The sequence below is a fragment of the Rhodofomes roseus genome (assembly GCF_022264815.1).
Source record: "Rhodofomes roseus strain CIRM-BRFM 1785 chromosome Unknown C8Q71scaffold_11, whole genome shotgun sequence".
In the NCBI taxonomy this organism is placed as follows: Eukaryota; Fungi; Basidiomycota; class Agaricomycetes; order Polyporales; family Fomitopsidaceae; genus Rhodofomes; species Rhodofomes roseus.
In genome coordinates this window covers 894,826-919,609 of record NW_025952967.1, presented here as the reverse complement: position 1 = coordinate 919,609, position 24,784 = coordinate 894,826, and the positions used below count along the sequence as shown (strand labels likewise).

Below are 24,784 nucleotides of genomic sequence, written 5' to 3'. Positions count from 1 at the left end.
GCAAGTGCACAGCATTAGCAATAAATAACTGAGTAGCGGTCATGAACGGCATAAATAGCAAAGTTGACAGTCCGGGGTCGTCACATCTCGTTCTTGATTATTATACTGAAACAGCGTTCACAGAACGGCTTGCCGTCCCTTTGGAAGAAAGATGGGTTCTCAAATGGCTGGTCACAGCCCTGGAGATAGCACAACCGAGCGTTCAGTATACATGAGATCAGTACGGACAGGGGACAACGCACCGCACACGTGAAGCACTCCCAGCAGTACTTCCCACCCAGCGCCTCCACCGCCCTCATCCCATCCCGGATGGGCTTCTTGCACTTCTTGCATTTAGGGTAGCGCAGGCGCACATGGCAATTCTCGCAGTACGGATGTCCGCCGTACACGGTGAACCTCACATCGCCATCTCCGCCACTGAATTCACCGTCTCCGGAGAATGTTTGCCCGCCTAGCCAGAATGAGGTAGGGAGCGGACAAGACTACAGTAAATCGCACATACCTCCGGACGATCGGAACGAAGCCCCTTTGGGGTCCATGAACGGGTCGCCGCACTCCGCACAGAAGAAGTGCTGCTCGTGGTACGTGCGCTTGCCAAGCTCGGGATCGTCCAGCGTGATGAAACGCTCGTCGATGATCGACGTCTTGCAATGGTAACACTTGGGCGCGAACAGCTACACAGCGCGTCAGAAATAAATACGCACACGGACAGGCCGCGGACTCAGCGCGCAGCTCCGCGGCCGCACGCACCTCGTGGTAGTCCAGGTTGCAGTACGCGCGCCCCTCGTGTTCGTAGCTGCTCAGGTTCTCCAACAGCTCGTTGCACACGCAGCACCGGAAGCACCCCGGGTGCCACTTTGCCCCCATCGCATATACTGTCCTCCCAACGATCGCACCGCCACACCCTCCGCACGTCAGCCCGGGGCCCTTTCTGATAACTCGTTCGAGCGGGCTCCTCGTGTTCGCCTTCTTGTGCCCACCAGACGACCCACCTACGCTGATCTGCGGCACCGACGAGTCCTCGTCCGCACCCGCGATCGAGATGCTCGGAACACTGGGAGTGTCATCGTCCGCGCCCAAGATGTTGATCACAGGTCCACCCACATCGTCGTCACTCGAGCCCGACACGCTGATCGAGATCGCAGGCACGCCGGGGGCCGCGCCCTCGCTGTCCGAGCCCGAATCTGAGTCCGCATTCGCAGGGAAAGACACCTTCGGGATCGGCTGTCGTGCTCCCGTCCTACTTGTGTCCCGCCCGAAGGTCCCGTTCACAGCCGGCACGGGCGTCCTGTTGTTCTGCGTGCGGCTGAGTGAGTCCTTACGTGGCGGGGGCTGGACCACGACCGGGGGCGGCTGCGGAAACGCCGAAAGCGTGAAGACTGAACGGGAGGAGTCCGCCGAGCGCGGCCGTGCAGGAGACGATGAGGCGGCCGCGGGTGTAGGCGAGACGATGGGCGGATGTGGCGGCGCGAACGACGGTGGGCGCGGGAAGGACGAGAGCGTGAAGACGGAGCTGTCTGACATACCTGACAGCGGAGGTGTCGCAGAAGCAGGCGATTCGTACGGCGTGCGTGGGGCAGAAGGAGAGGGTGCCGGCCGGGGCCGTGTCAGTTCGTTGGTGCGAATTGATGGCCGTCTCGCGCCACGTAGGGGGCTTGTGGGTGGCCGCGAGGGTGACGGGGAACGTCTCAAAGACGGTGGCGGCGCATCGTCGAGGCTCTCTAGTGCAGCTGGTGCACGCGGCAGGGGTGGCAAGCCTGCAGGCCAGCGTCTCGCGATAGGTGGTGCAGCCTGCTGGGTCGGGACGATCGGTACGGACTGAGAATGCCCGTGGCGCGAGGGTGAGCGGGAACCCGCGTCGCTGTCGTCTCTCGAGTCATACAGAGACAGTTCTGCCAGCCGCGAGGTTGCGCTCCGTTGCGATGCGGCCGAGTCCCTGCTTGTGCTCGATCGAATCTGGCCGGGTAGGTCCCGAGTGCCGTACTGCGGACTCGAGTGACCCGGCCAGTCCTGTGGACGCGAAAGCAGTGCGCTCCCAGCGATGTCATCATCGTCGGAGCTTTCTGGAGAGCCTTGCCGTCCAGCGGGTGTTGGACTCGGCGAGCGCACTAGCGGCCGTCCGTTCGGCTGGGGTAGCTTCCGAGGCGGCGAGTTCGTCTGGCCCGCAAACGATTGTGGCAGGGGATACCCAGACTGACTCCGGGCATGATTACCTGGCGACTGGGGCAGCGGGCGCACTGTTGGTGGAGGGGTCGGGCCGGGACCGGACACGGTGCTTCGCCTCTCGACCTGCCCCTGCTGGCCTGGGGTAGGCAGCGCACGCTTCCAGTGTGGTACGAACTTCTGACCAGGCGGAATGGCGTGTGGAGGCACGGATTCGACGATACCTCGTCTCGGCGCGGGTGCAGGGATCGATTGAGAAGCCTGGACATCTGGCTGAGGAAGGGCAATCTGCGCCTCGGCGAACGCGCGCTTCGTCGGGCTGGGACTGCGCGCGAGATTGGATTGCCCGATGGACCGCGGCAGAGCGGGCTGAGGAAGGGGGCGAGGAGGACTTACTGCGGTGGTCGTCTTCGGTTGGGGTACCCGAGGGGAGGTGGGTCGTGCAGGGGGCGTAGGAATCGAGGAGACCGAGAGGGCTGACCGGTGGCTAGGGGCGCGTGGCCCCGGCGACGGCGGAGGTTGAGGCGAAGGGTGGGCAGATACAGAGTTGCTCCGTGCAGTGTGTCCCGGGTCGGGCAGCGGTCGTCGTGTGGGCCCGGGAGAGGGCGTGGTACGTTGCGGAAGCGTAGCGCGTTGATCAAAGGATGATGGAGCATAGGTACTCTGCGGAGAATAAGCAGGTCGCGCGGTGTACTGAGGTTGTGGAGGATGGCCGTAGGCGATGGGCTGTGGTGGCGCAGGCAGAGGCGATCGTGTAGCAGGTGCCGCCATCCCAGCGTGAACATGCGCCTGGTACGTTGACGGAGCATAGGGGTATGCAGTAGCAGCGTTCGCTTGGTTGTAGACCTGCTGCTGAGGCTGCTGCTGCCTGGGGTAAGCCTGGTACGGGTAGGGCTGAGTTCTAGGATCATACTGGGCCGCCATGCCAGGCTGGGGGTAGGTGTATACGTTCTGCGCCATGGCTATAGCACACGGCAGGGTATTGCGCTCCCCGTAGACATCGAGTACAAGTTCTAAGAGCGACCGCAACGACGACGAGAGCGAGGACGCACGCTTGGTAAGGGATTCGGATTGGATTCAGACTACATAACGGAACTTAACTAGTGAAGTAAGTAACTACTTATGAATGGTATCAAATATAGACGCCGCACTAGTAACCCAACTACCCGCCGCAGCGCCCGCGCCACCCTGCGCCACCTTCAAACCTCTTCAAACCAAGTACCATAGTGCCTGGGATGCCGCCGGTACCGGTCTCGTCTCCTTCTGCAGAGTCGGCCGCGGCACCGTAGGTAGCGCTTGGACTGCAGAGAGTTGGAAGTTAGAAGGCAGACGAGACGGGCCAGGTGACGAAGCCGGAGGCGTCCACCGCTTGGCAGGTGGTCCGGGCTGGTCCCTGCCAGCCGATTGAACCTGGCAGTTGAATTCATGAACTGGTTCTCCAGGTAAGTTATACGCGTTCCTAGCTTCCTGGTAACTTAGTATTGGAGCAGAAGCACGAGGTCTGTATGTCAGAAATAGCGTCTCGTTGAGGGGCAGCAATGTCTCCGCTAACGCAGCACACGTTGTCTCTGCATCTGCCTGCGCTCGTCAATATACGACTAGCCTCTAGTACGACGTACAAGGCAACTCAGGACTGAATGTTTGAATCTGCTCACGGCTCGCCCTGAGGTGTTATATACGGCAACATACGCCTCGCCTAGCAACCCCTCCTGACGGTAGGGCCAGCCAGTCTGGGGAACGCGAGGACAACAATGGAATCATCATGAGCCTAGCGTATGCTCGGAGCCCCAGAGTCAGGAGAACAAGCAGTTTCGTGAAGGCGGCATTGCGACAATCTTGGGTGTGTAAGCCAAAATCCCAACGCGAGCGTCCCAGAAAAACTTGATAATGGTAGTTGCGCATGATTCTATGTACATTCCCAGTCTTGTAACCAGGCTGTGTTTCCGCTGAGTCGTTGGTACACGGATTCTTGCGTCTGGCGGCCTACTACAGGCCGTGGCAGAGAAGACACGTGTTGTAATGAGCGAGAGCTGTGTTCGTTCAGTCCCAGTGGGGATTGCAAAGGTTCAGCGGCGGGTATGCCCAGGCCTCGGCTGATGGCTGGCACATTTTCTGAGATGTCCGGCGTTGCGACTTCCTGTCGTCTGCGCTCTGCTGCGAGAGCGCGGATGCTGAGAAGGAGGTGCGCACCCTGGATGTATCATGTCGTTAGTCAATGTCTATAGTGTGCTTGAGCATGAACTCTACCGAGAACGACAATATTGCGGTTATCCAACTGCTCGACGCTCAGTCAATATTCAGTGATGAGGAAAGCACACGCACACTGTGGTCGTGACACCCAGGAATGGATTGGACATGTTGGCCGCGACAGTGCAAAGAAGGAAGGCCACTAGGATGATGTTATAACATTGAGAGCGGCTCGATCACGAAGAGTGACCGGCGACTTGCCAAGTATGCTAAGTGATATCTCCGTTAGGAATTTTCATACGACATTTCAACAGGTGGGTGGCTCACACAAGATAGTATATGGTACCATCACGAAGCACGCGCAGAAGAATCGGGACCTCCCCGAATGGTCGATACGAATAGACCTTGATGGCCATGAGGGCGAATAGGAAAGCTACCCATTCCGAGCCAAAATCCTGACGTGAGTGCATATCACGGCATGGGATAACAGACTCACTCTCGAATCCTGCCAAGGGTAGCCTCACGATGCATACATTGAGTCAAAGGTGTTTATACTGAGCCCAAGCGTGTAACTCACCAGGTATCGCGGAACCATACAGGGGTCGATGAGTAGAAACACCCCTTCATCTGCCAGCCCGCAGGATAGGGCGTGACTACCCGGAGCATATCGGCATAGCCGATGCTGCTTAAGACCACGACCCACTGTGAACGTTTGCGCTTGAGAAATGGAACGTGTAGCATGGCTCTTGATTTCCTCACCACTGTCTCTGCTGTTATAAGACTGAGATTAGGCTTTATCGAAACGGTACCGATGAAGCTTACCGGCGAATGCAGTGCTAAGTATAACGAAGACTATAGCGCAGATAATGAGCGTTTGAATGCCTGGCATGACGGATGACTTACTTGATCGACTTCGCGCGTATAGCGCGTATACCCTGAGCATCAAGCTAAACTCGACGCAAAATGCAAGTATGTACAAAGATCTAATTTTGTTAATGAGGAATCAACACGCGCTGTGCTACTTCCTGTCTCACATGAAGGTCCAGATCAGTCCAGCACGACAACTACGTTCTTATGTCAGTGAATGGTCAATGGGAAAAAGAAGAGATCAGTACAATAGCCCTGGTAGGTTAGCGCAGGTGGTACTGCGAGTACATCCGTCAGCGTCGACACACAAGTCGTCCAGGAGACCAAGCTCACCACTGCACGACGAGGCCAAAATACCGTGAAATAAAATATAGAAGCTTCGGTACCGTGTCTTCCGAACTTCCAAACCATATTGAGCCGAGTTCTGTGCACGTTTAGGTTCGCACCCTACCTCCAGATCAGATCCACCTGCGGACGTGATTGTCAGAAGAGATCCGCGCACAATCGCTGCAGCGAACGAACCTCCTCTTCGAACGATAACGCATAGTCGTAGACTAGCCATGCCAATGCCGCAGCTACAAGAGGTGTCGGTCTTTTCGTCGGAACTAATGTGAGCGAGTCAATAAGTTCGACCTACCCGAGTGTATACCCCGAGCTTGTGAGATTCCAGCAAACACCGACACGATGGAATCCATGACAGTCACAGGCGCATGTGCAAAGGAAGTGCAGGCTAGTAGAGGTCGATCGCTATGAAGGCCCTTAAGCCAAGTCAGCAACGGTGAGCATGGAGTTCTGAGAGAGGGTCGTGGTCCTTGACAAGAGACAGGAACATGAGCTGCGGGCCAAATTAGATACTAATACAATGGCTAGCAGCATGCGTACCCGTTTTCCCGAGATTTGGTATGTGAGACGTAACCGAAGTCGTCCCTAGGTTTCAATCCCCTGAGCGTCTGAATTTGACTGGCTGGGAGCAACTCGGCGAAAAGTTGATAGCTTCCCTAGATGGCCATGCCGTACACCGCGACGGTATTCAGACAGGTGAGAATGCCGGCGGCTGCAATCGGACATCAGCGTTATACGATTCCGTAGCAGTGGTAGAGGCTACCGGCGCGGCGCACCCCTGACCGTCGGAGCTCCCAAAGCCCATCCAAAGCAACCGCAGGCTATGTCTACGAATAATTCACCATTCCAGGTCCTTCCTGAATCGATCGACGACGCATCGCCTAGACGAGGCTTGATAGAGCAGTAACGGCGGCGGTTTCACCGCTTATCGGATGTCCAGAATGGCGGAGCCGTGCTCAGAACTCCTGGAGCTGGTATATGAGTTCGCCATATTTGGACAGATGAGCGTATAGGAACCGTTACATTTGGGACAGACGCGAGAAATGAAGCGAGGCTCATGTGCGCGGATGCCACGCCCTTGCCCGACGGAGGCGCATGGAATGTCCGGCGATTTCAGAATCTATATTGCGACTGTGAACGCTGAGTGAGCAATACATTGTTATCGACAATGACGAACCTTTGACGTTACCCCGCGTGACCATTTAGATCGTCCTGATATTCGACTCGGACGGGCAGACTGTGTCGGCATGCTAGCTAGCAGGCCAACAAACTTCAAGTCTCGTGCGTCCGCAGTTGACTACTACAGTCGGCCATCCGAGCTCCAATATATTGGACAGCTGCACCGAAGCCCAATAGCCGCGGGACCCTGGTCTAGTGAACGTGCATCTGTAAATGAACGGCTATGCATGACACTGTATGCTGGCGCCCGCCGCCGATTATCAAGTCAGTAACGGCCACTGTCATGTAAGCTATAGTGGCATATTCCAAGCCTATTGTATCAGGTACCGGCAAGGAATCCGAGACGGAGGAAGAGGACTAAAAGAGGACCAACCTGGTTCATAGTGCGAGGATCAAGCAGCTTTGCCGTCGGCATTGATTGCCAGTGTGCGTCACTCCCATTAATGCACCCGTGCACCGGCGTCGACTACTCGCCTGAGCGACTCAATGCAACCATCGACGGCGAGATCCCGGCCCATGGCCAGAGGTTGCTATGAGAATGTAGACGTTGAACGTTTGAACAAGCAAGTAAACCGCATTCAATGATTGAAACTTACCAGTATTAGCGCACGGGTAACGCCGAACCCCCATCTACCAGTTTCCTTAGTGGGAAGGCCTCGAAGTTCGTAGTCAGGGATTCGTAGTCAAAAGAAAGAACCTAGCTTGGTCAGAGCTGGTCAGTTCTGGAGCCATTCGACGCCCACGAGGGACACCATTGCATAGGGTGTTCACCTTCGTTGCATAACTACAAAGTTCAATCCCCAACAGTATGCGTCGCACGCTTCGCAGAGCCTCCAAGATCCCATGGACGTGCAGAATGCTTGCTACATATTCGTGCAGTAGTAACTACATATAATATATAATACAACGCGCAGTGTGTATGTGACGCGCACGCCGCAGTCATGTACGGTGTGTAGTAGGGTGAGAGAGTATCGTATGAAGTGAGCGTGTTTGGTAGGATGTAGGCTAAAGTTCTGTGTGAAACCATATCCGCGAACCAGTACTCCATCTTGAATTGCAGACGCGCCACGACTCCACCTCACGCAGAGAACCGCTGCTCGATACTAGGGGTGTAGCCAATCGCGCTACCCGTGCCCCTGGGAGACTGCATCGCGTCCAGCCTCCACTCCGCCCGGACACGCTGGCAGATCGACTTGAACGTCGAGACGGAGCCCTTCTCCAGTACCAAAGCGACGCCAGTCTCGTAGCCAAAGAACTTGTCCATCCGCAGCCTCGAGCCTGCGAACGAGCTCGACGGCGCAGGCAGAGCGCCCTGAGAAAGGCGTGGGGTAGCGCCAATGGGCGAAGCGTACTGGTTGACGGCAGAAGCAGAGGCGAAGTCGACGCGGAAGCGAACCTGCTTGTAGGCACCACTCGGACCGTCTTGGGTGTCAGCCGTGCTGCACTTGAGCGTGTACCAGCTGTGGTGGTCCTCGATCATCGAGAGCACGCCGCTCTGTTCGAGCAGGCGCGCAATCTCGGCGCGCGTGGCGAAGAGGTCCGCGGTCGAATAGAGCGTGTAGGACTGCACCTTCCAATGGAACAGATTAGAAAACCAGCCCTTGAACTCGCCTGCCGGGGAGCCGACCATGGACGACTGAGGAGACATGAGGCCAGGAGACCCGATCATGGAGAACGTTGATCGCTTGTGCAGGACAGGCGTACCCTGCAGATCCAAAGCGGGCGCTGCGAATATGATACATTTTATCAGTAGTTAGCCAACATGACGCAGAAGATATGACTTACGCCGGCTCCTCCTGTCCTTCTTCGGAACTTTGGCGGCCTGGGGCTCGTTGAAGAACACGATGTTCCCCATCTCCCTCGCCATGGGCACCGACTGTCCGAACCCAAGACCGCCGGCGTTCGCATGCGAGTGGGAGCGTGCATGAGGCGCACCGCCGTCCCAGTTCTCCTTGTCGTCGACGACCATCCCGCACTGCGTCTCGTTGCTCTCGTTGCGCTGCTGCGTGTCACCCAGGGGCTGCTCGGTGTCCATCGAGACGTCGGTCACGTCCTTGGGCTCCGGGGTGTTCACCTCCGTGGGTGGCGGCGCTGACGGGCGTGCCGCATTCCAGGAAACAGCCTTCGTATTCACTATGTCTGCGTATTGATCCAGGTTCCTCTGCAGATCCGCATTTTGAACTCGAGGCGCACTGATCATTGGCAGAATGGGCGTGGCAGCGGCGCGCACAGGAACGGGCGAGTGGATTACACCATGAGACGGCGCCGCCACGGATGCGCGGTAGCTAAGAGTAGGATCGTTGATGCTAAGAGACCTAGGTGGTGCCCTGGGGATCGGGATGGGCGCAGAGCCACGCCGCATCGGCGCCGAGGTGCCACGGGGCTGGTGCGGAAGGAACAGACTCTGCGTGTGCGCTTGCGTTGACGAGTTCGGCCCGCCCATGTCTGCTTGAAACGACTGGCGAGGAGGAGCAACGAAGCTAGACTGAGGCCGTGCAATAGGCGGTGAGAACGCAGAGGCAGGACGAGCCTTCTGAGGGCGAGGACCAACAGGAGATGGCGGGTGGGCTCTGGAAGGAGACCGCTCCATGGGCACATCGGTCGAGACAGCCAGCGCAGCAGGCTTCGGCGACGGAGTACGAGGGGGCGGCGCAGGCGCAGCACGAGTAGACCGCAAGTACTGATGCTGAGGTATGACTTGCCGGTTGAGGTCTTGAGGCTCCAAGTGAGTCGACCGTCGCGAGCCAGGTGTTGAGTACTGCTTCGTGACCACCTTGCAAGTCCCAGTCAAGACTTCGTCGATGTCCATGAGGATGCCGTGCTCTTCCATAGTCCTCTCGCGGTGCTTCTGGAGCAGGAAGTAGAAAGCTTTTGCCAGAGTGCCTTGTCCAGGAGGACTCAGCAGATCAGCGCGAATTCCGTCTACGTCGGCGTGACGTCCCCAGATGACACAAAGAGACTCAAACAAATCACGGTCGATATGCAGAGCAGAGGGCAGCGGTTTAGCGAGCTCCGAGACAGGCGGAGCAGGAACATAGGTAATGCCAGGCGTCGGGCCTTCGAGCCAGGGATGAGCAAGAATCTCAGCCATCTAGCATATACCCCGTTAATATAGATCAAGGAGTATAATGAAGACATACAGTGATCCGCTTGTTGACGTCGACCACAAGCATGCGTGACAGAAGATCCTTGGCCATTGAATCGACGTAGCTGGGCATCTCGTACTTGCCCACCTTGACCTTGCTCAAGAGTGTCCTGACGTTCTTGTCGTCGAAAGGCAGACGGCCAGTCAAAAGCGCATAGAGGATGACACCACAGCTCCAGATATCGGTTGCCGTTCCAGTGTATTTGTGCCCGTTGACGATCTCAGGACTCGCGTAGTGCGGGCTCCCACAGCTAGTCTCGAGTTGCAGAGAGGGAGGGGCGAAGGCAGCCATGCCCCAGTCAGCGATTTTGATGAGCGGAGGATTGAGCGAGTGAATGAGAATGTTCTCCGGCTTCAGGTCGCGGTGTATGATAGAGAACGTGTGCGCGTAGTTGAGACCGTAGACGATTTGTTTGAAGTAGGCAAGAGCCTCCAGAGGCGGGAGCTTGCCGCGGTTGACGAGGAAGTCGAACAGCTCACCGCCTTCCACGTATTCAAGAATGAGATAGAGCTCCTTGTCGCCCTCGTAGACATCGTATATGCGCATGATGTTCGGGTGGTTCATGAGCTTCATCATGGTGATCTCCCTGTCGATACCGAGGCGCTGCTTGTCTAGCTTCGCCTGCGCCGCAGCGTCCGCGCGGTTCTTGACAAACGGCTGCAGCGGGAGGATCTTCACCGCGGCAAGCTGGCCAGTCCGGCGATGCTTGGCAATCTTGACATGTCCGCTCGCGCCTTTGCCGACACACTCGCCAATGACCCAGGGTCCAACGTACTTCGCGTCGTCCGGGAAGTCAAAAGCACCGCTTCCCGCCGCCGCTTTCTCCTTCTGCCATCGAGTTCCCAGAGGGGTGTGGTATTTGACCGGAGGCGCGCGAGGAGGGCTGTCCGGAGCCGTTGTGGTCGTGGTCGCCATAAGGTAACTAGAAGCGGTTCGTAGAGTGGAAAATTATAGAGATGGTATGGTAGATTGTGCGTCAGGCTGCTGCCGTCGTCGTCTTCGCGGTACCCAGACGGCGAACAGACCTAGAGGAAGATGAGTGAGGCTGGCAGTGGCACGTCCGCCCGGCGCGAACCTCAACGGGAAGTAGGCGCCGGAGGCGAACGGCCAAACAACGCGCAAACAACTCTGCACGTGCTCGCGCGCGGTACTCACTGAACACCAGCAAAGCGAAAGCCAGGCGAAAGCCTCAGTGGCGCTGATTTCGAGTATGGAGAGGGAGTCCATGACAGGGAACATCGAAGGCGACCACTCTCCTTCGAGCTTCATTGGTCACACTTTGTTCTCGATTAAGTGAATAATACAACATCCCTCCATCATAAGCAAGTATAATGTACTCCAGTCCGTGAGACACAAATGAAAGACGAGGGCGCCAACCAGAACTACAAAAGGATCACCAACAGGAGGAGAATCATAAGTACGATGATCAGAATAATGATGCACCAGCCGGACTTCGTCTCTGTCAAACGTTGACGGCGTCAGCGTATTCCACAAATCTCATAGAATCGTTGCGCAGCCCACCTTCCGTCTGCCGTATGAATCGCTTCATTCGCGTCATGGCGGAGTCCAATTTAGAACCTGAGCGGTCGACGCCCTGCTCCAGGTCGTCGAGCATCCTTCACGTAAGGTGCATTCTATCAGTCGGTGGCGTGAGCAGAAGGCGGATGTACGTACTCATTGTGTTCCAGGATCTCACGGCCCATGAGGCCCGCTTGTTCTGCCAGGGTCGACAGCGTGCCGCCAATGGAGTCCAGTGTCTGGTCTTGTTGGTGCATAATCATCTGACATGAGCCGTCATACAGTCAATCCCGAATTTGAAGATCTGGCATGATGATAACACACGGACCTCCTGCTCTTGCCTCGCCCATTCCGCCTGGTCGTCGCCAGGGGCAGGCGACGTTGCGCGGCTACTGACGCGAGATGAGGGCGCAGGCAGGCCAATCTGAGAATGCGGTCTTGAGCGCTTTCCCGAAGCATCCGACTCGACTTCTGCTCTCATGGTCTATCACGGTGCTGCGTGTCAGCAGCCAGTCAATGGAGCGCAAGGGCGGTGATAGTCATGGCTGTGGCATACCTCAATCTCGCGTCGAATATGAGCGACGTATCTCTGCCTCTCCATGAGTTCCGACTCATCCAGACCGAACATCCGCGCGCCGGTCTGTTCTACCACTCTGGACTGACATCAACGGAAAGCTTCGCACGACGTCGAGATACTCACCTCACGCTCTCTTCCAAGTCTTCGAGGTCAGCTTCCAGGGCCGCGAGAGTGGCCTTCAGCTGAAGCACCGTTCGTTCAGTGAAGCATCACTAAATATGCCCCGGAAATGACCACGCACCTCATTCCTCGCCCAGACAAGCTCTTCACTGTCTTCCCTCGCGGTACTCCGTATACGCAGGTACGAAGCGCGAAGGGTAGATGCAGCTTGCATGGACGTCTGTATCTCCTGCTGCACAGCATGATATGGGTCCGTAGACATCTCGCCGTGGTGTAAGGGCGGGCCTTGTGCGCGTGCGCACGGCAAAGTATAGTCGAAATGAGTGTGGGCTTGGGTATAGACAACTTGCTATGCAAAGAAAAAGAGTGCGCGCTTCTTAGGCTTTCGTCGGGACGAAACAGACACGGAGGACGCGGGGTGCAGTCGGTATAAGATAAGTAGTAGTCTTGAGCATAGGTGGCGGCGGCAAGCCGGTGACAGTGACACTGGTGTCGCGCGTCGCACGTGCCGGCGCTCCTTGTACTAAGCGCTTGTGCCACCGCCGCTCCTCCCGACTGTCCACCACACAATTGAATCGTCCTCAAATCCATCCTCCTCATTATCATCCCTTTCACCGCCGCCGTTCCATCTTTCCCTCCTCTCCCCACCTTGCACTTGATATGCAAGCACATCCAGCGCATGCGCGCCTACACACCTACCACAGCTCGAAGAAGCAGCTGCTCGGCAACCAAACACACGCCCCGCCCGCATGGCGCACCGCGCCCGGCGCGACGCCCAACGGCAAGAAGGCGGGGCATATGGCGGCGGCGGCGAAGGGAAGCAAGATTCTACTAAGCCAGCTCCCAGTAGACGTGGCGGAGAACGAGGTCGAGGTGCGCTCTCAGTCTTGCTCCGAGTCGCGCGTGCCACTGGGGATGGTAGCGAGATGGTGGTGAGGATGTTAGCTGACGGGCGGCGGACTGAACGCAGGCGCTTTTTGCGAAGACAGTCGGTCCAGTGAAGGACTCGTTCATCGTGTACAACTCGCAAGGGAAGAGCAAGGGCATGGCGGTCGTCGCCTTTGCGCGACCAGGGGACGCGGCGATGGCTAGGAAAAAGTATAACGGGAAGATCGTCGATGGCAGTGAGTGTCGTTACTCTGGGTCCTTCGCCTCATTTCAAAACTGCTCGTGCATTCCTCAATTTCGTCTTTATCTAAGTATATACCCCATGCGGCATCATGCACGCGAGGCTTCACTCCTTTCGCCTGTTTCACTGACACAGATACTCGTTCAGGGCGACCAATCAAGATCGAGATCATCAAAGACGATGATGAGACAACCACAGCGGCGCCCGAGCCGAAGTCGCTCTCGCTGCTCGACCGCTTAGGTCAAACATTCAAATCCGCACCCACACCGCCCGCAGCCCAACGCGCCGCAGCAATGGCACCAACGTGAGTGTCGTGCCTGACCTTCCTCCACTACCACTTTCTCGAAAGCGTCGACTCACGTCATGCCCGTAGACAACCCAAGGCAGCGAAGGCTGGTCAGAAAGCCCCGAAACCCGCAGCAACACAACGGCCAATACTCGTGGGGAACCCCAAAGCCAAACTGCGTACAAAGAAGGGTCCGAAGCGGATTCAGAAGCAGCAGCAGCGGAAGGTGGTCACGGCCGAGGAGCTGGATCAGGAGATGGAGGACTATCGCGCGAGCGCGGACGCCGCATGACCCTCGATGATGGTGTTCTCAGTTCCGATTGTCCGTTGTATGATTACCCCTACTATACCACACCTGCGCTCTTTCTGCTCGGTCTACATTTTCACGCTGAAGTCTGCGTATGCTGTGCTTTTTTCTGGTTCGTCATTGGAAGTCATCTGTGACAGTGTACGGTACCCGTGTGATATGCAAACAACCTGGTTCTTCACCCATCGCTTTAAATACACACAACATTGTGTTCGACAGGGGGTCAATGCAACATATAGCGTCACTGCGTCTTCGGCCGGGCGGCAGCCGCCATACCGACGGTAGCTTGCCACCAAATGGCAAGCGTGAGGCCGACAACACCGTGTAGAGTCCCCCAGACGACTTCTGGCGTTGCGCGACGGCTGGACAATTTAATACGTGGAGAGCGGACGGAAAACGAGAATACGCCGGTGAGAGGGAGGCGAAGTAACAAAAGAGCGGACGACGTACGACTCAGCAAAAGCACCGAACGTATGGGGAATGAAGCGCGGAGCGTTGAAGAGGATGGTCGAGCAGGTGACATGGTAGAAGCACAATCCCATGCCGAGGGCACGCTTCCCGGGAAGGAACTCTGTGAAGCTGGTTCAAGAGAAGTAGATCCAATGAAAGGAGGAGTAACGCACCAGGAAGAGAGAACACGAGCAGCGCTGCCAGACAAAATCCAGCCACCATTGCCGAGTACATCTACGACGCCACGGTCGGATACCCGGTGAACGTCAGGAGCAGCGGAGAAGCCCACCTTCAGGAGCACCAACGCCGTGTTGGTCAACTGGATGAACGGCAAGCTGATCGGGCTCCAGAGGCCCATGACAGCGATGGGTGCCTCCAGCGCGATGTGCAGGAGGAACACCACCGACCTGGTCGCCCGACTCAGCACTTTGTCCAGTATCCCTACACGAAGTGAGACTCACAGAGGGTGGTTCATCTGTACTGCTTGCGGCTGCGACATATTCGTGCAAATCGGTCGTGGACGAGATGAAGCAAGGAACACAGACACAGAGGAGGCCAAGTGCGCGCACGAAGACGCTCGCGCCTTATCTCGGTCCGTACACGTCGGGCGGTGGGGAGCCGCGTGGCAGCGGCGGTTATGGGCGTCTGGATCACGTTCCTGCCAGGCACGCCGCCGGTATGTCAGATTCGAGATCGCGATCACTTTCCGCAATCGAGATCCCTGTGCGATCCTCCCGCCGCGCTGTATGTCATTTTCCGGTGAGCGTAGTTCGTCGTCGCCACAGGGGCAACCCGTTCGTGTGGTTTACCAGGCGTCCATGCGATAAAATATATTAAAATGTATCTGCATGACATTGAGTAAGACGCCGCTTGTGCCCTTCTAGAGGTTCCGCCACAAGTTTGTCCAAAATGTATTCATCTCACGTCATCCGGGCGCGCCATGCTACAACCGATACCATAATTGATCCAGCGGCAGTCACGGAGGTGGAGAAATATCAATTTTGCGGTGAATGCATGTACATGTATGCAGGCGATAGTAACGACGTAGCGCTGAAAAGGAAAACACCCGTTCCGCTCCAAATGGCTGGCGTCGTTTGATCGAGTGAGTGTTGTTGGTGCGTAAATACAAGCCAAGTCGTAGGATATCGAGTGACAAATGAGACGGGCCGCTTCCTTGCTGTCTCTAGCGACGTCGCAATGAGTCACAATGATACTCGCAGTAAATTCAGAGATTCAGGAAGCGCCAGGCTTTCTCCGACGATGGGATGTTCATTGTTCTTCGGTTGGGATGGGCGGGGCTGTCGCACCTATTTCACCGGACCGTACATTCGGCAGGCGTCGTGTCACTTGTGGGCCGCCACCATGTCAGCTGAAAGACTCAAATACCCATCTAATGTTATACTTTACAACATACATGCCTTATTTCTACGTCTGTATCTGGTATATCTACCAACATCCTGCCAACCGAAGCCCGAGAATAAATTGTAACAACAAATTGCATATCGTCATGACTCCCCCTCCTCATCCGCCTCTTCGACCTCCCCCAGAGAACCCTCGCGGCCACCAGGAAACGAGCGGCCAATGAGGAGAGCTCCAACCCCACCGCCCGCCGTCTCCTCCGCGTCCAAATCTCTCTCCAGATCAATTTCCTCTCCCCCGTCATCTGCCGCCGGGCCCGCAACGAGCCTGAGGCGCGCCACCTCCTGGCGGAGCCGGTCGATCTCCTGGTCGCGCCGGTCCGTGCGGGCCTTGAGGACCTTGATGTACTCGTTGCCGCAGCGGAGCAGCTGTAGCTTGCTCACCGCGCGATTCGGGCCCTCCGCGTTGCCCTTCGGCGGGCCGCGTGGGGGCATCGCGCCGGGGAGGATGGGTTCGTCCTCGGAGGGCAGCGGGATGGGCGGGAGCAAGACCCGGAGGTCGTCGAAGGTCGTCTTGAGCGAGTCGCGCCGCTTCTGCTCAGCGGCCTTGTGCGAAGACTTGCGAAATTGGACGATCGGCTGGGTCGTGGACGGCGCAGGGCTCGTAGGCGCGACGGGCCCATTGCCCGCTGGCAGTAGAATTTCAGTGCCTGTGGATGGATTCTCAGCGCGAGGATACTGACCTGGGCGTATAGGCTTAAGGCTTGGGCTGATGAGCGGGACGCTTGCAGCCTTGTCGGCCGACCTGGTCGCCCGTGCTGGCTCTGCGAAGGCGGAGGACTTGCTAGCCGCCTTGGTGCGGCCAGTGCTGTCCTTCCTCTTTGAAGTCCCTTGTTCTTGCGCCCCACCCGGCGGGCCAAAACCGGAGTTGATGCCCAGTCTGCCTAGGTTCATGATACTTGCCGGGGTCACCGGCGTCATTGCCGGGTTCGACGCAGCAGCATTGGACGGTACGCTCATGACAGAGGCATTCACGGAGGTGAACTCGCGCTCGAGTGGCGACGTCGGCTGAGGCGGGTGAGCCGGAGGCGGCATCGGCGGCAGCTCGATGGGCGATGGCGAGTCGCCGGGGAGGTCATTCATGTCGGAGACGTCCAAGCTCATACCAGGTCGCGCCATCCCGTTGAACAAGGGCGTCGAGTTCGCTGAGCGGGACCCCCGCATGGACGTGCGCTTCTGCTGAGCGCCGGCGTTGGGTCGGATGGCTGCCCTGATAGAGGACTGCCGCTTGCGCGAAGGCTTCGGCATGGACGTATCCTCGTCCCCGCTAGATGTCGCCCCGCGCCGCTTGATGCCAGCCGCACTTCCGCTCGCGCTCGGCATGGCTTGTGTGTTGTTGTTGAAGGGCCCGAGCCAGGGGCTGGTCAGCGGTGAGATGTCGCTGAAGTCGTGGTCTGCGCCGGAGGAGCCGGAAGGCATCGAGAGCGGCGGGCCGATCTCGAAGGCGATGTTCGCGGGTGCGGAGTGCGGCGCAGACGGGATCATCTGGTGCGATTGAGAGAGGAAGCCAGGCAGGTTGCAGACGTCCGGTGGGAGGGAAGGCTGGTGCTGCGGCATGGTTGACATGCCGGCGCCGGAGTGTAAGAGCAGAGGAGAGACATAGTCGGGGCTGGGTTGCGCACGCAGTTCACCGGACTGCACTGAAGGATAGATGGTTCGCGCTGAGACTAGATGATATAGCAAGTGACGCACTTGGGGTAGGAAGACCATAATGCTGCTGCTCCCGCTGCCTGTCTCCCATGCCTTGACCCGCTAGCGACTGTCCTCCGAACGCATTTTGACCACTCAAAAGTTCCAGCTAATAAGGGCCAGTATTAGCTGTATAGGCGAGAAAATTCCGAAATGAAAGGCAATGCGGCACGAAGCCAAGGTAATTGTGGAGAGCAAAGACTATGCGGCTCACCTGCTGCTGGAAGATCTGATTTTGGAGCTGCTGGAGTTGCTGCAACTGGTTGAGGCGGAACTGGTGTTCAAGGAGAGCCTGAGGTGTCGACTGAGATGGCTGTGAGATCCCCTGCTGTTGCGACGGATCCATCGAGGGTATCATATGCTGGAGGGCATCCGAGCCGAAGTGCATGTTTGGCATCGGAGCCAGAGGCGGCTGAGATGAGAAGTTCCCAGGCGTTTGAGGGCCGGACGAGCGATTGTAGAAGCGCTCTGCGGCATCCCGGGATGCGTCGAACTGGAAAAAGGACTGGACGATGTCCTTCTGCTGCTGGTGCGGGATCCCAGAGTCCGCACTCATGGTGGCCAGGAGCGCACCATCAAACCTGCCAGGCTCTAGGGGCATCACCCAGGGCGCTTAACAACAACGGTACATATTGCAAATACCACTTGCCCCCCTGAACTCCCACATAGCTCAGTTGGTAGAGCGCGTCACTAGTATTGATAGGGCATTCGAACCGTCAAACCGAATGACGAGGTCAGTCGTTCAAATCGGCTTGTGGGAAGATCTTTTTGGTTTTTTTTCTACCCAGTCGACCGAGGAAGTTGAGGCTGAGGTTAGATCCTCTCAAGAGAATTTTTTGCGGCTGCAGAATGGCGTTCTATGTTCCTGCGGTGCCGGTGTTCGGGCGTGAGAAAGTTGGGTTTGTTGTGGTTTGTTTGGCGCCTTCCGAAAACATAAGCCTTCATGCGCACGATTGAGGGAACTTGCGCACAAGATCAAAAACTTACCGGAAGTTGCAAGTTTGCTCGGTGTCGTCAGTCGCAAAGTTCGCAGCTGGCGCCTGGCAATTGATCCTTTAGTTTCACCGTGACTCTGCATACTTGACCGTTCACCCATATTCAGGAATCACTGCCAGTGGGTAGTTGACTTTAGCCTGAGATATACATTCTCGGGACACTCAGTACTCAATTCCACCTAGACCCGTCATCCGACGAGAGTGGCGGCAATGGGCAAAGGCGAAGCGAACGCTGACAGAGTTTGATAGCTTCAGCGGTAACTAATTTAATGTTCCGTCTCCAAATGACTACTTCTGATCTGACACGATCCAGTTAACAATGGATTAGCTACCGTGTCGATGGTGCTGGACGGTAGCCATGATCGCAAGACAGTACGTCGATGTTCAAAATCCTAGCTCGAGTCGGAAGTTTGTCCACTTGAGGCCGGAGCAGGCCGCATATTGGCGTCATAAACGAACGGCAACTATCTTCACGGTTGAGCGCGAGCGTTGCGTCTGTGATTGGTGCCCCGTGGGGGAACGCCACGCGAACTATGATCGTGCTGGTGGTGTCGACTGAAGGCGGGGACGTTTTTCGCGGAGAAGTATGACCGAATACTGTCAAATTGGCATCTTTCGCAGCCGTACGATGGCAGTACGTGAGACAATACTCAGAACAGAGCAGTGCGCTGCTGTGCGCATGATACGATGTCTGGAGTCTAGGACATCCGCGACGTGTCTATCGTCATTTCGCGGCCTATCGTACGGCGTGCGAGCGCAGAGCGCAGAGTATAAACATCGCGCACGGCGGTAGCATTGATGCTGAGATGACTTACCGTGGAACAGCTCTTCGTCCCCCTTTTCAAATCCAGTATCCGGGACCGTCCGAGAGCCGAGGCCTTCCGAGTCGGCGCAACGAGATGGGCGAGGACCATCAGGACGAGGTAACAAGAGGCATAGCTTTGTGTGCGCCGGGAGTAAGCTTCGAGAACACGTCGTTGGCATGGGAACAAGGCGGTATATCTTTTGCCTGCGATATACCAACGGGATTGATCTGGCATGCTCACAGACATTATATGCGGTGATAGAATGTAAGCTTATGATTTCCCTATCTGCGTATATGGCTGTTCCTGACCTGTGAGGCAATGTACCAATAGCGGACTGGATAACGAACTCGTGGAGTGCGATACAGCAACAACATACTCTATTTCCCATGCCAAATGGTAGGGTTCTGTACGCTGATTGTGGCGACATGGGCCACCAGAGTCGTCAGACAGCCGTGGTGGCTATCCACTGCCAGTGTTGCTTTACACCTGAATAAAGACCCGGACCAGTCTATAGGGCCCCCCTGCGTAGCCTCGGTTGCCGACGATTTATGACAACCAGTGTCTTCACGCAGCCACCGGCTTGTCAGGCCGATTAGAGCGCCGGGCGGCCGCCGTTTCCAACAAATCGAGATAGGAGAACAGAGCGGAAGGGATCGAAGCGCCAACATCCAGCTCCTGTATGCGATATCCTGTCAGCCCACAGCGCCACCACAACTCCATAACCTTTTGACAACCGCGGGTACAGTTAGCGGAGGGCCTGCTACCTTTCCGTAACGGCGACCACCTGCGGATATTTGGGCCTCTACCCTGTGAAGGCCGCTGGTCATTGGGTTGACTGCAGGGACATAGACATGAATGTCATACATGACAGCGCGCGGTGTCCAGCCGCGAATCTACTGATGCGGGCGCGAGGTGTGTGGCCGCGTGCCCATAGAGCGCCCATAACCCCGTGTGGCGGATAGCCGACGCGGTATGGCTTCATGTCCGTCGGGTGGAGAGTAGCTCGCAGGCTGCTGCCTTGCCCTCGTATCAAATACACGAGTTGTGGGCGAGGAGCCAGCCTGAAGACCACGTTTCAGTGTAGCATGCGTACGCTGCGGTATCACATTGGTAGGCACTTGCCTGTTTCTGTGGGCAGGGCGCCGGCTGAACAGCGTCGCACATGTGCTTGCCGTCGCAGTGGTGTCGTGGTGGGAGCTGGGAGTCTGCAGCTGCTAGCTAGGTATGATTGTGCAGAGTACAGATGGACTGCTGCCTTGAGTGAAGGCCGAAGCGACACACTGCTTTCCGCCACAATAACAAATTGAACGGGATTAACACGTGGGTCCGTGACAAAAGTCGATAATACATACCTATTGCAATTATCTATGTTCGAGAAGGTGGACGATTAGCCTGTGGTGGTCGGCCTACCCACCTAGGATATATGAAGTGTGGACACGAGCGAGGATAACAACGCCGCGTGACGAGCCCGGAGGCGGCTCGTGGAAAAAGAACGGTCGTAGAAGGAGCGGATACCTCTGCTCTGTAGACGTGCTCCGTAAGCTTGCGGCGAAAACAGGTTCACGGTAGCATGCGGCTGGCCGCTGTGGGAACAATACTCTTGTTTGTCTTGCTAGATAGAGTCCGTGGCACATAGCCGGTACTATCCACGTAGGGTGGTAGACCGATTCCACCGTCCGCATAGACGGCAGGGAGGGGAGGACCTGCCGTTGAGCGATGTGGTAGGCCCCGACCGAGATAGGCCGGAGCTACAGGCTTTCTCTCGCTCTTCTGAGCTTCGGCGATTTTAGTTCTGCGCCTATCCATTTCAGCCTTCTGGAGGTAACGTTGCCAAGAATTATATACATAGCGCGCCGTCCGCACAAGCTGACGTTCGATCAAGCGTCAATCTATTCGCCTTGTGACCTCGCTGTGAACCAGTGGGTACACGCACATGTCGCTGGCCACATATACTCGAGAGCCGCTCGAACTGGGAGGATGGTGGCCCAGTTCAAGCTCCGCTATCTGGGCACGAGCGCCGGGCCGCAACCCAAAAAGTTCTGCTGATTCTGGACGAGGACGCTGCTGCCAGAATGCAGAATAGTGGTGATGGTTGCGGGCGGTCGACCATCCAGCACGCTGGACTGACAGGCGTTGATATCACATCTCTCTGGGCGCGTAGATGTGGCGAGCGGCAGTCGAGCGTGACGTTAGGGTGGCAAGACGCCTCGTAGGCTCGTGTATTTCTTCCTCCTAGCTTCGTCATCGGTACGGCTACGCTGCGCACTGTCCAACCACCCAACCGCAGCACAGATCGAACAGGATGATAGCTCACCGAAGATTGCGGAGGACCGCGCGGCCGAACGCTGCGCGTGTGGGAGCACACGAATGCTTGCGGGACCGACGGGCTGGCCTCTCGCGGTAGGCTGGGAAATCCGAATGCCTCGAGCTGGCTATAATTTTTGTATCATTGCAGGGTCCAGGTTCTGGGCAGGGCGTTTAGTGGAGCCGTCTGGTCCAATACCTGCCCGGCACGGTTACTATCTGAGGGTCAGGTTGGTATATCAGCGACTAGTCGAAAATCCTCTGGATGGGGTTGCGACGCTACACACTAACCTGAAAGCCACAATTGGCCGGTGTAGGAGGAGGATTGGGGGTGTCGCAGATCGGTACGAAAGCGGCGCTTGCAATTACTCCATTTAGCAATCTGAACGGTTGTGCCGCGTTCCCCGAGCCAACGCAGCCCAATAGTCTCTTGCATTGTCCTGGAGGTGGGCTCGCGTCGATTGGACGAGGCGGTTCGCTTCAGGCATGCATGCGGCGCGTACCCACCTCGCGGGCCAATGGCCTGGCTGGCCTAAGCGTCCATTGTGTTCCTGTCGATCGCCGCCATCAGCTAAGCGGAGCGCATTGTTCTCGCGCACCACAATGGCGGACGGGCAGGAGGGAGAGATACTCGATAGCACGATCTGGGAGGCGGTACACGCCATGGGTATGGGATGAGCCAGATAGAAGGTCTGCAGGCCAGCAGGGCGGAGAAGAATGAGGATGCCGTACACGCACCGCCTTGACTTACCGGATCCGGCCGAGCGCAGGGCACGGGCAGGGGTTCCATAGTGTCCTGGGAGGGCTTCGGTGGACCTGCGGCCGCGAGAGCGTGCTGTACACGAGGGATAGACTTCGTGATGAAGACGTATAGTAGGACTACGCAGCCCTGAGTCAGACTGGAGCACTAAAGCCACCAGGGCCTACTGATTGATGGGATCGCTCCTGTGCAGGGACAGCGGTGGGATGCAGAATAATTGGGTGGCCGCGAAGGACCGTCATGTGCTGTCAAAAGCGGGGCGCGCCATAGGACCGCTGATATTGGGGATGCTCGTCGCTTGACAGGGACATGTCAAACCGCTGGGACCGCGGAATACAGTTTGATTCTGTTGTTGCGATGCCTTTTTGTGATTATCGCGAACGGATCCTGCATTCCCAGTGGGAATGGAGGAGTGGTTCCATGATTACATCTCAGGGGCGAGAAGACGGAGTCGCGAGGGGTGACGAAGGTGGCATTGTCTGCGGGGACGGGTGTCGCAAGCGGCCGATGGAGGGACCGAAGGAAGGATGTGCAGCTTCGCCGGGTGGAGGCGGCGAGGGCACCAAAATAAGGAGCATAAGGTTGGGACGCCGTCGGATTCTCAGGCGTGTTCCGACGCGCCGTTCCGAGGCCATCGCCGCGACGGGGGGCAGCTGCTCGATGCGGGCGGCGACGATCGCGCACACATGCCCCGTCAGCACAGAAGCACGCACAGGGCGACCGAAAGGGCATGTGCGACATGAAATGCGCGGGACGGGGACGTGTCGGTGCCACTGCGATGGCCACGAAAGGCAGGTGCGAGTTCCGGGGCCCCTGCGAGTTGCCGCGTGCGGAAAGGCGTGAAACTCAAGAAGCACGCTAGGATCAGATGTCGGGGAAACCTGCCATTGGCTGGTGCAGGGGTTTGAAATGAACTGAATATAATGGTGGCGCTCACGCCCAGAAGGAGGCTAGGCGGAGGACACGCCACGGCGACGGAGGGGGCCGTTTGGGGGCCCGCCCGGTTGGGCCCCAGCCGGGGGGCGGGACGGCGGGGCGCGGTGTCCCTGTACCCCGCCGCCCACAACTGGCCGGGGCCGCCGGCGGAGACCAGGGCGACCACGGCGGCGGGTGGCCCCAGCGCAGAGGGCCAGCTGGAGAGTGCTGAGATTGGAATCAGATTGTGGTCGGGCAGCTTCTGGCAAGCGATAGAACGGCGGGCGGAACGTTCTTATATTACGTAAACTGTTTATCCAATTGGGGCCGCAAGCTGCCGTAACAGAATACAACAACCTATAAGTGCTTCTTACCACGCTCCACCGCGCGACCTGCCCTCTCCCCTCATCTCGCCACTCGCGCATGGCCGTGCTCATGTCCTACCACTCTATGCTGCCCCCCACCAAAAGACGTCGTACCGCCACCGGTGTCCTTGCCGGTGACTTTGACCCGCGTCCGCATCGCGACGTCCTCACCAGCGTCCTGAACGGCGTGCCTATCAATAAAGAGGTCGAGAGGAACGAGGAGCTCCGGCGCGAGCGGCGAAGGAAGGAGAAGGAGCGAGAGCGAGAGAAGGATAAGGAACGCGAGAAGGACAAGGAGAAGGAGCGCGAGAGGGAGAGGAAACGCGCCAAGTCGGACGCGAGGCCATCGGTGACGGTGTCCGTGCCCCCCGTCGCGTCGACATCGGTCGCTGGCGCGTCAGGCTCCACCGCGCCCAAGATATCCGCCCCCGTGGCGCGTCCCACCGTGTCCTCCTTCTGGCAGGCGCGTCCAGCCATCCATATCACGAACATGCAACGTTCCGTTTCTGTTACCCCTCCCCCCATGGCTTCGTCGCCGCCAACCACCCCGGGCCCATCCATATCATCGACCACTTCCGCCACATCGTCCAAGCGGCCGCACACACCGTACGATGACGACGACGATATGCATAGCCAGAACGGCAGTGAGGCTTCGCAGACACCGCCTCTCATGCACTCGCGGCCACGCAAGAAGCGCACCGCCGTTCGCAAGGGCTGGAAGGGCTGGGTGGAGGGCTCGCCGCCACCGTCACAGAAGCTCATTAACCTGGACGCGGTCGCGATCCTTCCGCAGAGGAAGACGAGGAGTGGAAAGAGCTTCGATGCTATCGGGGTCGGCGAGGACAGTTGGATTTGAACTAGGTGAGTTTTATCGCGCGATGCAACGGTTCGATTGTGCTGATCACACTACAGACGTCGCACGTATGGCCATGGAACGTCCAGGCGTATAGAATAGGTACTCTCACTGTCGGGTTGGTGCTCTGGCTTCTACTGTCCTCATGCTCTCCCATCTCTGGTGGCCCTGGTTGAAAACTGTCATTTACTGTTTGTCGCGCTGTGATTTCCTTTCATATCCTACCGGTTCACGGAGTCTCGCTGGTGTTACCTCTTTTCTTTCCGTCGTCGTTATCGGGCATCCACTCATTATCGTTAGGGTTCTGTTGTGCATATGTCCATCTTGTACGCATATCTAGTTGACACAAAGGCAATGCAAATATGTAGTTATGCGAAAGACACCATCTGCAACTATCAGACGATATCG

The 24,784-nt window shown here is 57.4% G+C and overlaps 8 protein-coding genes and 1 non-coding gene across 9 annotated transcripts; 3 read left to right on the top strand and 6 right to left on the bottom strand.

Moving 5' to 3' along the window:
* Positions 1 to 80: 80 nt before the first annotated feature.
* On the bottom strand, positions 81 to 3,123 carry C8Q71DRAFT_858327 (uncharacterized protein; the record flags this gene model as incomplete). The annotated part of the gene is made up of 4 exons (XM_047927506.1): positions 81 to 179; positions 243 to 451; positions 503 to 674; positions 751 to 3,123. 4 exons carry the CDS (start codon positions 3,121 to 3,123, stop codon positions 81 to 83), a joined length of 2,853 nt encoding a protein of 950 aa, XP_047778622.1.
* A 1,146-nt stretch (positions 3,124 to 4,269) lies between these two features.
* Positions 4,270 to 6,075, bottom strand: C8Q71DRAFT_77913 (uncharacterized protein). Its single transcript, XM_047924806.1, has 13 exons — positions 5,855 to 6,075; positions 5,740 to 5,792; positions 5,669 to 5,685; positions 5,551 to 5,616; positions 5,466 to 5,495; positions 5,385 to 5,414; positions 5,254 to 5,333; positions 5,173 to 5,202; positions 5,110 to 5,120; positions 4,928 to 5,052; positions 4,847 to 4,869; positions 4,697 to 4,783; positions 4,270 to 4,552 (listed from the first exon to the last, which is right to left on the bottom strand). Exons 1-13 carry the CDS (start codon positions 5,910 to 5,912, stop codon positions 4,461 to 4,463), a joined length of 702 nt encoding a protein of 233 aa, XP_047778621.1. The 5' UTR covers positions 5,913 to 6,075; the 3' UTR covers positions 4,270 to 4,460.
* A 1,508-nt stretch (positions 6,076 to 7,583) lies between these two features.
* On the bottom strand, positions 7,584 to 10,934 carry C8Q71DRAFT_810793 (Pkinase-domain-containing protein). Its single transcript, XM_047926050.1, has 3 exons — positions 9,879 to 10,934; positions 8,524 to 9,829; positions 7,584 to 8,463 (listed from the first exon to the last, which is right to left on the bottom strand). The coding sequence occupies exons 1-3, from the start codon at positions 10,797 to 10,799 to the stop codon at positions 7,817 to 7,819; spliced, it is 2,874 nt and encodes a 957-aa protein (XP_047778620.1). The 5' UTR covers positions 10,800 to 10,934; the 3' UTR covers positions 7,584 to 7,816.
* Positions 10,935 to 11,059: 125 nt separating this feature from the next.
* C8Q71DRAFT_761899 (syntaxin 6, N-terminal-domain-containing protein) lies at positions 11,060 to 12,551 on the bottom strand. The gene is made up of 7 exons (XM_047923901.1): positions 12,221 to 12,551; positions 12,103 to 12,161; positions 11,959 to 12,055; positions 11,731 to 11,886; positions 11,559 to 11,665; positions 11,406 to 11,500; positions 11,060 to 11,343 (listed from the first exon to the last, which is right to left on the bottom strand). The coding sequence occupies exons 1-7, from the start codon at positions 12,359 to 12,361 to the stop codon at positions 11,267 to 11,269; spliced, it is 732 nt and encodes a 243-aa protein (XP_047778619.1). The 5' UTR covers positions 12,362 to 12,551; the 3' UTR covers positions 11,060 to 11,266.
* A 208-nt stretch (positions 12,552 to 12,759) lies between these two features.
* Positions 12,760 to 13,806, top strand: C8Q71DRAFT_797111 (uncharacterized protein; the record flags this gene model as incomplete). The annotated part of the gene is made up of 4 exons (XM_047925723.1): positions 12,760 to 12,972; positions 13,070 to 13,223; positions 13,376 to 13,532; positions 13,602 to 13,806. 4 exons carry the CDS (start codon positions 12,760 to 12,762, stop codon positions 13,804 to 13,806), a joined length of 729 nt encoding a protein of 242 aa, XP_047778618.1.
* A 280-nt stretch (positions 13,807 to 14,086) lies between these two features.
* Positions 14,087 to 14,758, bottom strand: C8Q71DRAFT_685112 (uncharacterized protein; the record flags this gene model as incomplete). The annotated part of the gene is made up of 5 exons (XM_047919798.1): positions 14,087 to 14,183; positions 14,272 to 14,392; positions 14,445 to 14,505; positions 14,561 to 14,678; positions 14,733 to 14,758. Coding segments are annotated over 5 exons (423 nt in total), but the record flags the coding sequence as incomplete, so codon positions are not given.
* Positions 14,759 to 15,636: 878 nt separating this feature from the next.
* C8Q71DRAFT_761895 (uncharacterized protein) lies at positions 15,637 to 17,940 on the bottom strand. The gene is made up of 4 exons (XM_047923900.1): positions 17,593 to 17,940; positions 17,382 to 17,487; positions 16,373 to 17,329; positions 15,637 to 16,318 (listed from the first exon to the last, which is right to left on the bottom strand). The coding sequence occupies exons 1-4, from the start codon at positions 17,932 to 17,934 to the stop codon at positions 15,777 to 15,779; spliced, it is 1,947 nt and encodes a 648-aa protein (XP_047778616.1). The 5' UTR covers positions 17,935 to 17,940; the 3' UTR covers positions 15,637 to 15,776.
* Positions 17,941 to 18,037: 97 nt separating this feature from the next.
* On the top strand, positions 18,038 to 18,139 carry C8Q71DRAFT_t76. Its single transcript has one exon. It is a non-coding gene; the product is annotated as a tRNA-Thr (tRNA).
* Positions 18,140 to 23,521: 5,382 nt separating this feature from the next.
* C8Q71DRAFT_761879 (uncharacterized protein) lies at positions 23,522 to 24,754 on the top strand. The gene has a single exon (XM_047923899.1). The coding sequence runs from the start codon at positions 23,582 to 23,584 to the stop codon at positions 24,377 to 24,379; it is 798 nt and encodes a 265-aa protein (XP_047778615.1). The 5' UTR covers positions 23,522 to 23,581; the 3' UTR covers positions 24,380 to 24,754.
* Positions 24,755 to 24,784: the final 30 nt, after the last annotated feature.

Bases quoted from the DNA above. Each gene is read 5' to 3' on its own strand.
- C8Q71DRAFT_77913 (XM_047924806.1), bottom strand. From the start codon at position 5,912: ATGGATTCCATCGTGTCGGTGTTTGCTGGAATCTCACAAGCTCGGGGT. The intron at 5,793-5,854 runs GTAGGTCGAACT...CACCTCTTGTAG, and splicing joins AGCTCGGGGTATACACTCGG to CTGCGGCATTGGCATGGCTA. The intron at 5,334-5,384 runs GTGAGACAGGAA...TAACAAAATTAG, and splicing joins GGACTGATCTGGACCTTCAT to ATCTTTGTACATACTTGCAT.
- C8Q71DRAFT_810793 (XM_047926050.1), bottom strand. From the start codon at position 10,799: ATGGCGACCACGACCACAACGGCTCCGGACAGCCCTCCTCGCGCGCCT. The intron at 9,830-9,878 runs GTATGTCTTCAT...GGTATATGCTAG, and splicing joins ACGTCAACAAGCGGATCACT to ATGGCTGAGATTCTTGCTCA. The intron at 8,464-8,523 runs GTAAGTCATATC...TCATATTCGCAG, and splicing joins GAAGGACAGGAGGAGCCGGC to CGCCCGCTTTGGATCTGCAG.
- C8Q71DRAFT_761899 (XM_047923901.1), bottom strand. From the start codon at position 12,361: ATGTCTACGGACCCATATCATGCTGTGCAGCAGGAGATACAGACGTCC. The intron at 12,056-12,102 runs GTGAGTATCTCG...ATGTCAGTCCAG, and splicing joins GACTTGGAAGAGAGCGTGAG to AGTGGTAGAACAGACCGGCG. The intron at 11,666-11,730 runs GTCCGTGTGTTA...GGCTCATGTCAG, and splicing joins GGGCGAGGCAAGAGCAGGAG to ATGATTATGCACCAACAAGA.
- C8Q71DRAFT_761895 (XM_047923900.1), bottom strand. From the start codon at position 17,934: ATGAGTGCGGACTCTGGGATCCCGCACCAGCAGCAGAAGGACATCGTC. The intron at 17,488-17,592 runs GTGAGCCGCATA...GGCCCTTATTAG, and splicing joins ATCAGATCTTCCAGCAGCAG to CTGGAACTTTTGAGTGGTCA. The intron at 16,319-16,372 runs GTCAGTATCCTC...TTCTACTGCCAG, and splicing joins CCTTAAGCCTATACGCCCAG to CGGGCAATGGGCCCGTCGCG.
- C8Q71DRAFT_761879 (XM_047923899.1), top strand. From the start codon at position 23,582: ATGGCCGTGCTCATGTCCTACCACTCTATGCTGCCCCCCACCAAAAGA.